The sequence below is a fragment of the Zalophus californianus genome, chromosome 6, assembly GCF_009762305.2.
Source record: "Zalophus californianus isolate mZalCal1 chromosome 6, mZalCal1.pri.v2, whole genome shotgun sequence".
NCBI classification, from domain to species: domain Eukaryota; kingdom Metazoa; phylum Chordata; class Mammalia; order Carnivora; family Otariidae; genus Zalophus; species Zalophus californianus.
The window spans coordinates 51,144,237-51,160,177 of NC_045600.1; the positions used below are offsets into that span (position 1 = coordinate 51,144,237).

At 32.9% G+C, this 15,941-nt stretch overlaps 1 protein-coding gene across 2 annotated transcripts in view; it reads left to right on the plus strand.

Moving 5' to 3' along the window:
• MDGA2 (MAM domain containing glycosylphosphatidylinositol anchor 2) overlaps positions 1–12,984 on the plus strand; it is an 805,991-nt gene extending 793,007 nt beyond the window's left edge. For both annotated transcript variants that reach the window (XM_027570414.2, XM_027570415.2), the window contains 2 exons: positions 965–1,070; positions 3,706–12,984. In XM_027570414.2, the coding sequence (XP_027426215.1) occupies positions 965–1,070; positions 3,706–3,794 (195 nt within the window). In that variant the 3' untranslated portion in view covers positions 3,795–12,984. The remainder of the gene's footprint in view (positions 1–964; positions 1,071–3,705) is intronic.
• Positions 12,985–15,941: the final 2,957 nt, after the last annotated feature.

Consider the following 15,941-nt stretch of genomic DNA (forward strand, 5'->3'; position numbering starts at 1 on the left):
TGATGTTGAAACACCTCTTCATTAAGCATATTTTTCCTTGGAAAGACCAAACTAGATATTTCATTTTGGCATGTAGAAATGTTTGTGAATATAATCACTAAATGCATAGGGTGCCTTTTCATATCAAAAGGATTAAGAGGTTTCGCTAGAAACAATTGTGGAGTTATAGAGAAAATTTTAAGACAGCCTTATTTCTGTAAAAATGAAATAATAAAAATTTGCTAATTGTTCTTATATTGTCATTGTACTCAGAATTTAGTAATAAAAGGAGACTAATTTCATTCATCTATCCTTTCAACTTCCATGTATTAAACCTCAGTGTTAATCACTGTTGAAATTCAAAGGTCTGCCATTAAACACTCAACATAAGTAAACCCATAAATATCCTCCGGTTTTTAAAAATAGAATGTCAAAAGTGAAATCATGGAGGTATATCATAACATATGGGAATATGAGAAACTTATTCACATTTTTGCAAGAGAGAAAATAAATTTCATAGAGATGGTAATCCCTCATCCTGGGCTTCAATAAACATAATATAGTTATAAAGAACACAGAAGTGATTCATTCCAGAAAATATTTCTAGAAAACCAGTGTTACATGTTTGGATAAAATTGGAGGGCATCTATTTCAGAGAAGTACTGTTTAAATAAAAATTTTTCCTTACCCCTGAAAATAGAAAGTGCAAGGGTTTGTAGTAGTAGTTTTTTATTGTATTATTCAGTTAAGTTTAGTTTTGTATTAAAATCAACACAGAGCTTTTGATGTGAAAAACTAATAGTAAGCAAGGAAGATACTGTTACTGGTTTTAAGAACATTTATGTTTTTTGTAACAATTTTGAAGACTGTTGATAATAGATGTCAGAACTGCTGTCAATTTTGGGTTTGGCTTCTCAATTTCTCAGTAAGAATCCATCTACAAATCAAAGGTCTACATTTAGGTTTGTTTCATTCATATTTGTAGCTCATTTTTGAAGGTATTCGAGGTCCTGGCATAGAAGGTGACATTGCCATTGATGATGTATCGATTGCAGAAGGAGAATGTGCAAAACAAGACCTAACGACTAAGAGTAAGTGTCTATTCTTGGATTGGTTTGATGTGATGTTAAAGTAACATAATAACTATTCAACTAAAATGGTCTAATTTTTAAAACTCAGTTATTTTTAGTCTGTAAATTTAGAAATTCCTTACATGTGAGACCCTAAAATTTTGAAGATATTTTTAAAACAAAGTATTAAATTTGATGGTATGCATATTTGACCTAAGATAAGACAAAAGTAATTTTGGTTTAGGTCTATGTAAGTAAAGCCCACTTTGATTTTTAATTAAGATTTTAAAAAGTATTTAATTTATATTATTAATTTCAAAGGATTTTTTTTACTTTTATTAAAATATTTGGCTGACTTATATACTTAGCACACCTTTATATAACCATAGCTGTTTTTATCCCCCTCTCCCCCATTTATGAATATATTTTCTAGGTCTAACTTTTGCCAGCGATTTTAATAGATTTGCTATTGTGAAGAGCCTAACTATGTTCAATAAGTAATAAATCAGCCCATTTGTATTCTAGTATAATTCATCTATGTACATCACAATCTTGTTTAGTAATTTGGTTTCATTTTTTACTCTGGTTTGAATATTATAGTTTAATGATATCTTCAAATTTTATTTTGTCACCACAAAAATGTTTTGAATAAGAGATATAAATTAAAATTTATAAATAATGCAAAAAACATCAGAATTATGTGTTGAGCTGCTTCGTAAAATCTTCATCTCCATATTTTCTATGTGAAGTTGAGAAAACTAAAATCGCATCTTTTAAAAATTCCTCCACTTCAAGTATTTTCATGGGCCCTTCTGGAATCTTTAATTTTGTGGTTATATAAAGGGGTATCGATCAAGCTAAATTTACACAAATAACTCATCAATTATTTAGTACATATAAAAGGAATGTGAAAATCCATTTTGTTAAGTCTAGAGCAAATCAGTCTTTGTTGACTGAGTGTATCTAATGAGAAATTATATTAGTCTAGATGTTGAAAGTTAAATTTCTGCAACTACCTAGTGATTGCTCATAGGAACTGAACTGACTCCATTTTTAAGCATTGTAAAAAGACAAAAACTAAGATTGTGTATAACAATGAGCCACTTTGCTCATAGTTTTCACCTTGTCATTATACTTAGCATTTCAAGTAACAAATTTAGTAAAAATTTCTCCCTGTGTCTGGCTAATTTTGCTTTAAAAAAAACCAGTAGCAGTATCGAAATGAAGTAGATTTGTCAAATGCACAGAAAAGCACGCATTCTCCTTAGAGGAGGAGAATGGGATTTCTTTTGAACTTCCTAACATAAATCAGCTACAGTAATATTCTAGTAACTGAAGGTAGTTACCATCTTACATAGAAATCTTACATTTAGATAATTTGATCACTGAAAACTATTACAAATTAAATTTTAAAAATTGAATTAAACTTTCCAAATGAGGAAAGCAGGAGAGAACATTCTCCCTCATGGAGAAAACAGAAGTGGTAAGAGTAGCAACAGGGAAATGATGATGAAAACCCCAAAGGACTTTATTGTTACATAATAGAACACTTTCAAAATCAGGTTTCTTCTCTTCTAAAGTCAGAGAAATGTGTGGCTGTTTTAAATAAGATATATCTGTACATATTGGAGGTATTTTTATTCAGCCTCTGTAAATCAGAGGAAACAGCCCTATTGAACAAAAACATTTTCTTTGGTATAAGAAAGTATTCTGTTACATCTGTATCTATTTAACTAGCATTTACTAAGCTCATTTTGACAGTGTTTGGTGAATATTAAATTAATGTTAATTTCTAAGTACAAACTAGCTTGGCAGCCAAAAGCCTCCTCCTAACTGCTCGGGTTCCCAACCCTTCTCAGGCAATAAATGGTACTATAGCCCATACTATCAAAAACTGAGGTTGTCTGTTGTCTCCAAACCCAGCTCTCTCCTAGGTGAGAGCCATTTTGTAACTTAAGCCAGGGGAATGAATTATCCAGCTTGCTCATGTTAGCCCTTCTGGGCAAGGCATACATTCTAGGTATCACTTGGACATGAAGCTCTACTTGAAACACCAATTATGGTAGGAATCTTAAGGCAGAATAGTGGGACAGATTTTTTAGTTAAAATGGACTTCATAATGCTTCTAAAACTCACACTGAATAGATAATTATTTATTCAGTGTATAGATACTGGACTGATCTAAGCAGTGTTTGCGGTAGCTGATTTTCTACCCATAACAATCCCGTCTTAGTTTTCATAAAAAGTAGTTTTTTTCTCACTCTTTAATCTTAATCATTTCTGGAAGCTTTGGAAAAAACCCGACCTCTTAGGATTACCAAGAATTTTCTGTGTACATACTTCCATGTGGCTAGTAGAACTCTGAGGTTGAACTCAGCCACAAACTCACACAAATACCTTCCAGACAAGTTCTCATAGCATATCATATCAACTTAAAATATTTCTATTTTTCTAACCACACATTTAAGTTATTTTCCTTTTCACGTGTCTTGGAAATAGGCTGATAATTAAAACAAACCAAAAAAAAAAGTATTTTCCAAAAATGCTTTCCATATACTCTATTGTTTTATTAGTTCACCAAAGTTGTATTGGTAGCTACATGGAATATTTATTCTTTTTTTGTTTGTTTCTTGGCATTTATTTTCCTTGTCTTTAGATTCTGTTGATGGTGCTGTTGGAATTTTAGTACATCTATGGCTTTTTCCGGTCATTGTACTCATCTCTATCTTAAGTCCTCGAAGGTGACCTTATCCTGGCAGAGGCTATAAAAGATTCACCAGGCACTGGCATGAAGAAAGAGTCTTTGTAAATGGACATTGAAAAACAAACTACCAAAGATTCCTCCACTGACTACTGACTCAAAAATAAAATAATAAAAATGAATTTTTTAAAGCACTGGGGATAAAAAGACATCATGGAAGTATAACTTATTCCAAACTACATATAAAAGATTCTTGACCTGAGTAGAGAAGAGACCTTCAGGTGCTTTTGTGGCTAAAAAGATTTCAGCGTCATCTGGTCATCTGGTTGAACTCTGGAAAAAAAAAAAAAGCTATAGAAATCCTTGTCAAAGCACAAAGTCATGGCTGGTTTTGTTTCAAATGAATAATTTGCTTGTTACCATGGAAACCTAATGGCCTGCCAACAAAAACCTCACTGTAAACAGGGTACGTGAAGAGCTGGCATTTATTTTCCTTTCAAGAAGGTTTTACATAGAGAATTAAATAAACGTAGGCCCATTTACCTTTGGTTGTTACACTTCCTTGAAAATAACCCGAACTCAGAATTATTTAAAGCATTCATGCTCCTCCCCACCTGTCTCCACCCCACCTTTATTGTTATTTTTTCCTCCCATGGCTAAGCTAGATAACTGTATGCTGTCTCTTTTTGCATGCATTACTATCCAGGATGGTAAACCTGGGCTTACATATTACACAGGCTTATTGGAGTTTGCTTGCGGCCACTTGAACACCCAAACTAAGTCATCTGTTCCAATGAAGAAACCAAACCACCATCTTTTATAAATTGCCATGGAAACCAAGTGCCTTCAATGAAACAAGCCTGAATAATTTTCAACTCAGAAGCTTGCACTGCTAAGAGTGGTTTGTGTAAAACTATTTTATAAACAAACTACAGAGCCTAAGTGTGCAAATTACAGGCAAGACAACAAAAGCCGCTTCTGAAGAAGAAAGGACCGGAGCTGCTGAGTAAGCCCATGCAGACGAACTATTTGTTGTTTGACCTCCTAGACAGCCATGGCCTTTCGGCTTATTGTCCATTAGAAAATAACTTCCATTGAGACCAGACATGGGAGCAACACTTTTTTCTTCCAGGTTATTAAATGGGTCAACCAGAGCAAAAGGTTGTTAAGATAATACTTAGCGCAGAAGGTGATAAAACACAAGAGTGATTTTTTTTTTACTCTAACCTCCATTTGAAATGAAATTGGCCCTAGCTTTAGAGGGAGCAAGAAAATGTTTGTGATTGCAGTGCATACAAACTCTACAGCGGAACTGGGCCTGAAAAATCTGGCTTTATTCTAAACACTGAGGGTAATATGCCTCTGCCCTTTAGTCAGACTCTGTGCAGATTGTGAAATATTATTTTATTATTTTACCAAGATTAAAAACACTTTTACAAAAAAAACAAAAACCTGTAAAAATGATTTTGAGCTACCTGAGGACAAATCATACCTTTAACCAGCCAGTTTTCCAATGCATTGTAAATTTCACTTAAACCTGTTGGTTATGAAAATTTGAAGATCTTTTTCCTTAAATTATCTCAGCTTTTAACTTCATTTAAAAAGACTTTTGTCTAAAGAAGAATATTATTATTATTATATGTTCTTTCAATACCCCAGGATTAAAAAAAAAACTGATTATGCAAGTAATTGGGATATAAGTATTAAATTATAACATTTGCAAATATTAATATAAAAAGCACAACAAAATGTAGTGGAAAATGACAAAGCTTGATTTTTAAAAGAAAAAAATTCTGTAGAAATGTTTGTGCAAATTCAGTAATTCAACTTAAAAGATAATTTTACAGCTATGTTCAATAAAGCCTCTTTCCAGGTAAGGTATGCAAAGCGGTATGTGTGTTTGTTGAGCAATGTTTACTTGTCACCAAAATGAGACTAGCTATACAATTTATCGGTTATGTTACCATGGGATAAATCTTCAGGACTTCATACACTTTAATGTCTGCAGGAAAGAACTTAATAGGAACTCCTGAAGCACTCTTCCATATTTTTCATACATGTAAAAAAAAAAGTCAAACCTGTGAAAGTAAAATATGAAACAAATGTGAATTTGGAATTTAATGCATATTTTCATAGTTAAAGAGGGGACCAGCTGGAATATCTAGGTAGTGATAAAATCGAGCTAAACCGATTCCTTTAAATTAAACAGAATTAACTAATAAGCTTTATAATTTATTTGAACACATTAGGCATATTGAAAATTTTCAGAATTACAGTCAACCATCTGTTTTATCAAACCAAAGAGATTAAACAATATTGGGGGGCACTTAGCTTAGTATTTACTAACTCTCCTTCACCTTGACTTCCATTTTGTGTGGCAACTAACCACTTCCCTCCACTATCCCATATTAGTGGATCATTCTTCCTAATTGATTTTCTGCACACTCACTGCTGATAATATTAATACAATTGTTTTCATCTAAAGAGAGGCTTAGCTCATTGCCACCTTCTTCCCTTATCTTGAATTTGATTTGAGTGAGACTTTCACAAAGAACTAAAAAAAAACCTATACTCAGAATATTTGGATATACCTTTGTCCTTTCCAGGAAAACAATCAAGTCTCCTTTTCTCCTTATTAACACTGCATAAAGAAATTGTTATAAGTGAAAGCTTCAATCCTTCTACAAAGTACTCATAAAATACTAAAGTCTTTCTATAACTTTTCACACATTAAGAATACACACGCTTAAGAAGTCATGAGAACTGGCTGGTACTTCAAAAATTAATTTTGATTAAATTTTTGAGAAATTGCAAATGAGCACCAAGAACAAAGGGCAATCAGAAGAACTGCAAAAACAATCAGATTTATTGATATAGTAATAAATTAGAGTATATATCTCAAGTGGGTTCTGGATCATTTATATAAACCAACAATCTTAGAATTGTAGAATGTTTTTCACTCCAGATCAAATGTTCAGTTGCTTTAATTGAAAGAAAATGAATCAAAATGCAGGAAATTTTAAAAGGTTGGGACAAGTGAAATGTAAACTGTATTAAGTAATCTGTTTAACATTAGTTATAATAATGATGACTTTAAAGCACTTACCTGTTTATCAACTGCTTTTCTTTTCCTAATATTTTTTGTATTTATTATGAGTTGAACTCACCAACATATTTCCCTTTTTCCTTTTTGATAACATTTTAAGTGTAATTGATGCCATTTTTGTTGTTGTTCTTTATAGGAAGGCATCAGGCTTTTAATTCTCTGGGAGAAAGATTATACCATGTAATCTCCTAGTGTCAGTAACTGATCCGATTAATTAGGAGCTTACTCTGTCTTATTAGTTCAAAGATGGTTGGTTCCTCCACATTTTAACATCTCTGCAACTGGGCCTATTTTAATTATAATTGGTAGCATTTCTGTGTAGTGATATATAAAATAAAGTGTATATTAAAACTGATGGCATCTTAGATATGTTGAAATTCACCAAATTCACTAAAGTCTCCAGAAGAGCCAAATCATGCCCAATATCATTCCTTTTCAACAATCTCAAAAGTGAGAAAAGGATGCCCTATCATATTTGTAGGATTTATATTAAATACTCATTGCCTATGCATTATTTAAAAATAACATAACTTTTTATTTTGTGCTTTTTAAAAATCTGAATCTTCTCTTACAGACATTATATACATACCTAGCCCTGTTGTCTTTTTTTTTTCTTCCTGCTACCTATTCATGAAGTACAATATGCTATGTATCCCTGGTTTGAAATGTTTTCTTGTTTTGTGTGATTCATAGTACTTAGTAAGTTAGAAGTTTGGCCTGCCATTAAATTTTCTTTAAGAAATCTGAAAGATGCATGGTACATACACTACAATGTCATACAATAGGCTAAACTAACAGTACTTCATTTCACATTATCACAGAATTGACTTTGGCATGGCAATGAATTATGATAATTATAATAATCAGAATTACAAAGCAGCTAGTCAGTTACATCATGTTACAAATAATAAAAATAATCCCACTCTTTTATATTTTAAAATATGACAAAATATGAATGACAACTGTACTAACTTTTCACCAAACATGCATTTTTACTTTAAGACTTCATAATAAACTTATCTGTCAAAGTGCATAATTTGAAGAACAATTAATTAATTCAGGTCTATACTTAAGACTGTATGATACTGGCTGTGGTATTTTTTATGACCTATTTTGTTTGTTTTGATTAGTGATTTGAAAGATGGTGACAGACTAATGTGATTTTCAAAGGATTCTTTAACAACAAAACAAACTTTTTTTTTTTTTTAATGTGCCTTTCAAAGATCAGGGCCTCACAACAGCATTTAAACCAGAAAAAATTTCACTTCAAATTCATTTCCTTTTTGGTTGATGGCTACTTCTTACAAATTGCTTCGCCTGCGGCTCAACAAAGCAGAAGGTATATACTCTTCTTGCAACTGGGTAGTTGCTATCAATGAGGAGTTACTGCATTTTCTGTGAAAACAATAAAACCATAGGGTTCAATCCCATGCTATTTCCTTTCCTACAACGTTCCTTTTGTGTCTAACCAGTTTAATTAGTTTTCTTAGTGCTTATTTTTAAAAAGCAGTCTGACATTTTTTTACTTCAACTTAGGAGAAAAGCTACCACGAACGAACTTTTTTCAAATCCGATATTAAAAAGCTCTTTGCTGAGTATCCATAGTACTTATAAATATATGTTATTACATAGAAAAAGTAGGACTCAAAGATTTGAAATTTTAATGGGCAATATGTCAATTCAGAATCAATCCATCATATGTTCATGTCTGCTTAGAAACAACTGTAAGTTAGGGAGAGATAACTATTCCATATATTTCCATATGGACTTCTTTATTGGCATTATTAGAATAAAGCTTAATAAAATATGGGTAGTGCTTTCACTACCCTGAACCCATATTGAGTACATTGAAATTAAGGGATTGGTATTCAAAATTCTGAGCAGGATAGGGGTTATTAAACTCTAGATAGAAATGAAATAGTTTTCTCAAGGGAATATTTACAACTGATTGAATTTAATTTCAATTGTTCTAACTTTCCATGAGTTGAGCTTAAAAAAATATTCTTTTCAAAAAATGATGGGAAATTCTATGAAATAGGGATTAGCTTGTTAGTTTCAGTTTGTTTTCATATGGCTCTTAATTGTTGTCCTGGACTTCCAGGATACTATTTTTATTTCTTGAATCTCATTAGTATATTTAAATGTATAAGTTTAATCAAATATACATTGTGTTGAATTTATATTGAATATTAGTTACATTTTAGATCTCAAAGTTTAGATTTAACTTACTTTTCATTTTGATATTTTACTTCTGCTAAATAGTTTCAGATAGCTGTATGTTATTTTCCCTTGGATTTTCTTTCAATAAATGCAATTATGTTAAATACTCTATTAGTGTTTTGGGGAAATTTCTGCTGTCAATAAGCACTTAAGTTAGAAACAAAAAGCTATTTAGAATGGCAATTATATTTGCAAATTAAGATGAAAATGCCATCATTTCTTTCACTATTAAAAAGCTTTTATAGACTCAACACTGCAGTGAAGCACAATTAGCCCATTAAAGATACGTGTTGATTTTTACATCCTTTGTGAGGGATCATTTATAAGATTGTGTTAAGTAGGCACTAAAAAAACTTCCTGAATGAACTGTGATTTAGGAATTATGGCTCAATTTAGTAACTCTGGGCTTCTGCACGATATGTGAAATATCGACTGAAGATTACAGCACTAATGTTCTCCAGGAAGATAGTTCCAGTCACATAGTTCATGGGGGCACTGTGGGCTACATGTGGGTCTTCTGAGGGAAACAATAAGTGCTTGACAATGATTCAAGTGAACCAAAGTATAAATGGAATCCTAACAATTAACTTGCATAGCTTAATTTCCTCTCTCTCTCTCTGGTATTATATTTCTAAGTATATCTGTGAAATTTTAGAAAAGTGAATACAATTATCACTAACAGGCCCATTAATTGTGTTTAAAAATCAACCCCTAACTATGTATCAAAGTACTGTTTATTCTTTATAAGCTATTTAGTTAAGCCAAATTAAGGACCTTACCCATCTTTTGATTTCCTATAGTACTTATGTTCCTTTAAAGTAGTCTTTAGTTGTCTGAAGCTCTGTTCCCCAGCTGAAATTGTAACCTATCCCAGGGCAAGGACTGTGTCTTTTAACAAGTACTTCCAACTTATCTAGGTTCTATAGAGATTATTGAATTAATGATGATTGAATTAATCCATGATTTGGAGCTATATTTAGAATAGAACTTATTCAATGAACCTAGGAAATAAGCAGCAATGTCACCTTTCAGTGATAAAATCAATGCAGTTTCACGGACAGAAGATGTCTCCTGCATGTGAGAAAAAAAAATGAGAAGTCAAGACAACTGAAATACCAGCATAAGCTTTTGCAACACAATTTCCTGTCATTTCTTAGTTAAATGGAAGGTGATTATATTTCTTAATAGAAGGGCAAATGTTGTCAATGTTTTTGCAAACAAAATTACTATGTGGTTAAACTAAGGAAAATGAAATTAATTCTGCATGTTTCATGTCAGATGCCATCGTTATACATGAGACTAATACTGCATAGGATCTCTTCTTTCAACCAAAATTATGCCTAATTTTATATTAGAGAGATCATGAGCTCTAGCTAAATTCAAGCCTAGCTCCTTTCTAGAGTTTGTTGCAGTATATATTTCTTGAGATCCAATCATCCACTAAACTTGAAGTATATTTAAACAAGCAAATATTTTTACAAATTATATAATAACTGAATTATAAAACAAAATTTTAAAAATAAGGAAATATTGATTTAGTTCTGGGAATATTTTATGTAGCATAAACTAGATTCTTATATATGGAACAAATAATGGTAAATTAATTTTCAAAATTGGGAATTGTGTTGGACAGAACTTTTTTGTTATTTTAACTGTTTCTGTTTTGAATTACATGTTTTAATTTCCAAAATTAACACCATTCAACAGGCCAAAGAGCCAGAAATAAAAGATGGTACAGTGTTAGTACATGGCCACCACACAATAACTAATTGTTATGTGAGTGAAACTATAGTAGTACAGTGTCTGTTATAATTTTTTAATGAAATAAACATGCATCTTTCCTTTTTCATTGGTTTAGTTTTTGACAATGTCATGTACAAGACTGGGATTTTGCATGTATTCAAAAAGCCTTTCCAATACCAGGGTATTTGAGGGTACCAGAAGGGTATCCATTCTGAATCAACATCCTCCACTAGGACCGCCCATTCCTCACCCAGCAGTCCATTCCTTCATGCTTAGGATTGCTCTCTCCACGTAGTCTTTTAAAAACTAGAAATACTGCCATTAAGGAAGCATATTAGAGTTCTCTAAAACTTGGAGGTAACATTTCATTAGCTCACAGTTTTCAAATACCTAGCAAAATAGGCTGAGAAAACACTGACGTACTGGAGGGGGTTAAGGAACAAGGAGAGGCATGCAAACAGGTGAGGTACGGGGTTTCGAAGACTATATTCGTTCCACAATTTTCCCAAGGACAGGTCCAGATTACAAATCCAGTACATAAAATATAGACACAATGAAAGGAATGTTAGTTACAGGTGAAGGCTCAAAGAACAGAATGAGAAAGCTTCTAGGACAGAAATATAAACAATGAGGTCACTGAGAGGGGGACGATATGAATAGATAAGGAGAATGCACTAAAAAACAAAACTCATCAAACTAGAGCCTTCACATTAACAGAAAGGAGAGGAAAGGAAAATTACATAACCAAATACATTTTGTAGAGGTACATAATCTAAAAACAAAATAAATACTTCGATGAAGTAAATTTGAAAAGGAACCGCAATAAATATATATGCAAATATTTTACCACACACTCTTCTGGCTTTCTCTTCTTTACTTTGCAGTGACTGTAATCACAGTTTGGCTTCTCCGTCCACTTTCTCCTTCCTGGTTATGTGGATTCCCAGTATGTAGGTTAGTTTAGAGTTGGGTGTGCCAGTTTGGCAATGAGCATCTTCAAATTATTTCTGCTTTCTGTAATAATCTTACTTCAAGCCCACGCATACACACACATTCATAAATACACCCTATTTATATAATGATTTATCATTTTCAAAGTGTTTTCATCTCATTTGTTCTAGCCTTAGTGACTCACCATGGTATTACTTGAACCTCTATATGATGGATGCCTTCCAGTCTTCTTTCCTTCACCATCTCACTGCATGTGGATGGTCACCCTTTCATGGTGTGACCCAGGACTGAAAAGAACAGTGTTTAATAAGCAATGTCTTTTGTATTTTATTATCAGTGAACCTCCATACTTTATCAAATCTAAAACATTATTTTACATACGTCTAAGAAAAAAACATTTTTTATTGTGACTGTAAGACACCATCAGTTGACAGTGACAGAAAGTCCTATTTAGAGATGTTGAATTGCAAAATAATAATAATCTTAAGGCTGATGAAATACAGCATCATTTATAATTATACCAGATATTTCATTTGAGAGCCTCACAAGAAATCTGCTTCACATGGTGTAATGCAGTTGAACTCTGACTCTAATGTGAATCAAAATCTCCAAAAATTGTTTTGAAAACACAGATTCCAGAATCTTGGCCCCGGGGGTTTTGTTCAGTTGATCTTGAGGGAAGGGAGAGGGTATAGGATTTTAAAAAGCCTCTTAAATAATCATGATCTATGCGATCAAAATAACCACAATTTATTAAAGATTGGGGTACTGGAAAGAACTCAAGTTCAAATCGTGATTTCTACCACTAGGAGCTGTGTGATCTTGTACAGATGGTTTAAAATCTCTGTGCCTTAGTACCCCTGGAGACACCATGGAAAAATGTGGTGTCAGGCTGCGAGGGTTCTTCATTGCATCATCTCCCTCAGTCCCCTTAGCTATAAAAGGGGTGTTGTGTTATCTAATTAAGGAGCTAATATGTATAAAAAATTTAGAACATTACTGGCATACAATAAGCACCACATATGGGTGCTTATTGTATGCTTTGATCACCTGTAAAAATGGGATGGTGAGAACACTACCCACCTCATAATGCCATAATGATTAAATGAGGCAATACAAATGAAGCATTTAGCAAAGAGAGAAATGGGTTTTTTAACATACTGGTTTTTTGCTGTTGTTGTTTGTTTTAAAGATTTTATTTATTTGACAGAGAGAGACACAGCGAGGGGGGAACACAAGCAGGGGGAGCAGGAGGGGAGAAGTAGGCTTCCGGCCGCAGGGAGCCCAGTGCGAGGCTCAATCCTAGGACCCTGTGATCATGACCTGAGCCAAAGGCAGATGCTTAACAGCTGAGCCACCCAGGCACCCCAACATACTGGTTTAATAAAGTAATATATCTTTTAAAATAATTTCTTTAAAAACTCTTCAATAGCTAACTCTTATTTCCTTGTCCTTGTTTTATCCTGAAAATAGACAAGGAAGAATTTTCTATGATATTTAAATGATTCAAATATTTTAACGCTCTTATTTATCTGACATGAAATGTAATAGCTCCCAAATATAATAAGCTCTCTGACATTACTTTATAAGGTAAATTATTTTTTGAATAATCATGCTTATTTAAGGGTATAGAAAATTAAGTTAGAAACATGCTAGTAAGCAAGCACAAGTTTGGCATTCTTCAAAAGTTACCATTGAAGGCACCTGGGTGGCTCAGTCGGTTAAGTGACTGCCTTCAGCTCAGGTCATGATCCTGGAGTCCTGGGATCAAGTCCCGCATCGGGCTCCCTGCTCAGTGAAGAGCCTGCTTCTCCCTCTAACCCTCCCCCCTCTCATGTACTCTCTCTCTCTCTCATTCTCACTCTTTCAAAATAAATAAATAAATCTTTAAAAAAAAAGTTACCATTGAGATTCATGTATGTGTTTATATTCTAAACAGACATGCTGCTCATTTTTTAAAAACAAACTTTTATTTTGAGATAATTCTAAATTTACCTGCATTTGCAAGAGATAACATGGAGAGATCCTATATACACTTTAACCAGGTTTCCCACTTACATATGTGTGCGTATTTAGTTCTGTGTATTTTTATCTCACCTGTAGGTTCATGTATCCACCACCACAGTCAAGATATACAGTTCAATCACTGTAGGAACCCCTTTAGTGTTGTCTTTTACTTTACACATTTCCCTCCTGTCTCCCCTTTTCCAACCCATCCCATATTCCTGGCAACAACTAATCTGTTCTCTTTTCTACAATATTGTCATTTCAAGAATGTGGTATCATATGCTATATAAATTTTAGGGATTGGCTTTTTACAGGCAACATAATTCCATGGAGACTTATCCAAATTGTGCATGTAACCAATAGTTTGTAACTTTTTATTGCAGAGTATAGTATTGTGTAACAGTTTGTGTAACCATTTACCCATTAAAGGACATCTGGGTTGTTTCCAGTGTGGGGCCATTACAAATAAAGCTGCTATGTACATTCATGTATATACTGTTGTGTGAAGGTAAATTTCCATTTCTGAGATAAATGTTCAATATTATAAAAAACTACCAAATTGTTTTCCAGAGTGAGTGTACCATTTTTCACTCCTACCAGCAATGCATGAATGATCCAATTTCTATGCATTCTCACCAACATTTGGTATTGTCACTATTTGTTTTTATTTTAACTATTCTGATAGGTGTGCAATGTCTCATGATTTTAATTTTCATTTTCCTAATGACCAATGAAGTTGAATACCTTTTCATATGCCATCTGAATATCCTCATCTGTGAAATGTCTAACCATGCCTTTTGCCTATTTTCTAATTGGATCTTTTTTGTTTTGTTTTGTTTTGTTTTACTGTTGAGTTTTCAGAGCTCTTTTTATATTTTACACGTTAAGTCATTTGCTGGATATATGGCTTTTAAGTAGCTTCTTTCAGTCTGTACTTTGTCTTGTCATCCTCTTCACATGGTAATTTGCAGAACAAAAGTTTTTAGTTTTGATGAGGTAGGTCTAACATTACTTTTCCCATTTATGGATTATGTTTGTGGTGTCAAGTCTAAAGAACTCTGTGTAGCTCAAGATACTAAAGATTTTTCTCACCATTATTCTTTTATAATCAATGTTATTTTTATCTTAAAATGGAAAATTGGATAAATTTTAAGTCCTATTACAATGTTAGGCACACTTATTTTAGTCCAAAATACCGGCATTTTCTCATAGCAATGATGGAAGATATAAAATAAAGTAATAAATGGGGCTAACAGCTTAGCTGTTTCAGATGTTAAATCTAAATTTAGAATATTATATTAAAGTTAAATTTAGAATATTATATTAAAGTTACTTATATGATGTATGAACATTCCATAAAAACCTTCATATAAGGACAAGGAAGTTGCCTCTCTTCATCCCAAACATATCCAAAGATTGCCGCCCTTAATTTTCAAATTCTTCTTTAATTCCACTTCTTTAATTCCACTTATAATTCCATGGAATATCAGAAAAGCAAGCAAATAATTATGTATAAGGATATTATGGCAGCTTATAATGGTGAAAAAATTGGAAACAATATAAATGCCCATCAGTAAAGAAATGGTTAAAGTATGGTTGTGCTCTTCCCATATCCACTCTAGCTTTAACACAGTGCAGCCTGAAGATTGCCAACTGTGTGAGAGATTTCTTCAGGACCTACCCATGCATTATAGCTCAAAAAATTAACACTACAACCAGCCTTCAACCAATGTATAATGTCCCAGGTTTCTAGCCCCAAAAGAGACTAACTCTGAAATACTTTTTTTTACAGACTCCCAGAGTTCCCCAAATATGACCAAGTTCATTATCTGCCATGGTCCTTGAATTAAGATCAATTCTTTATTGGTTGCCTTTCCTTCCCTTTACCACATCCTCATCTCTACTAGAATTTTCCAGTAATCACCTTCTGGATAAGATACTGTACTAAAACCTTGTCTCAAAGATAAAGGTCTCTCTTCTGGGAGAACCAAACTAAGGCGATAGTTTATTTATGGAAGAAAGAATCAGGAATCCATTTTTTCAAATGGGCTTGAACTTTAACATATAAATATGTCTACTACATATTGTTAGGTTAAAACACATACCATATTACATGTAGTCTGATATATTTATAAAAATATGTATACCCCTAAACTACTACATT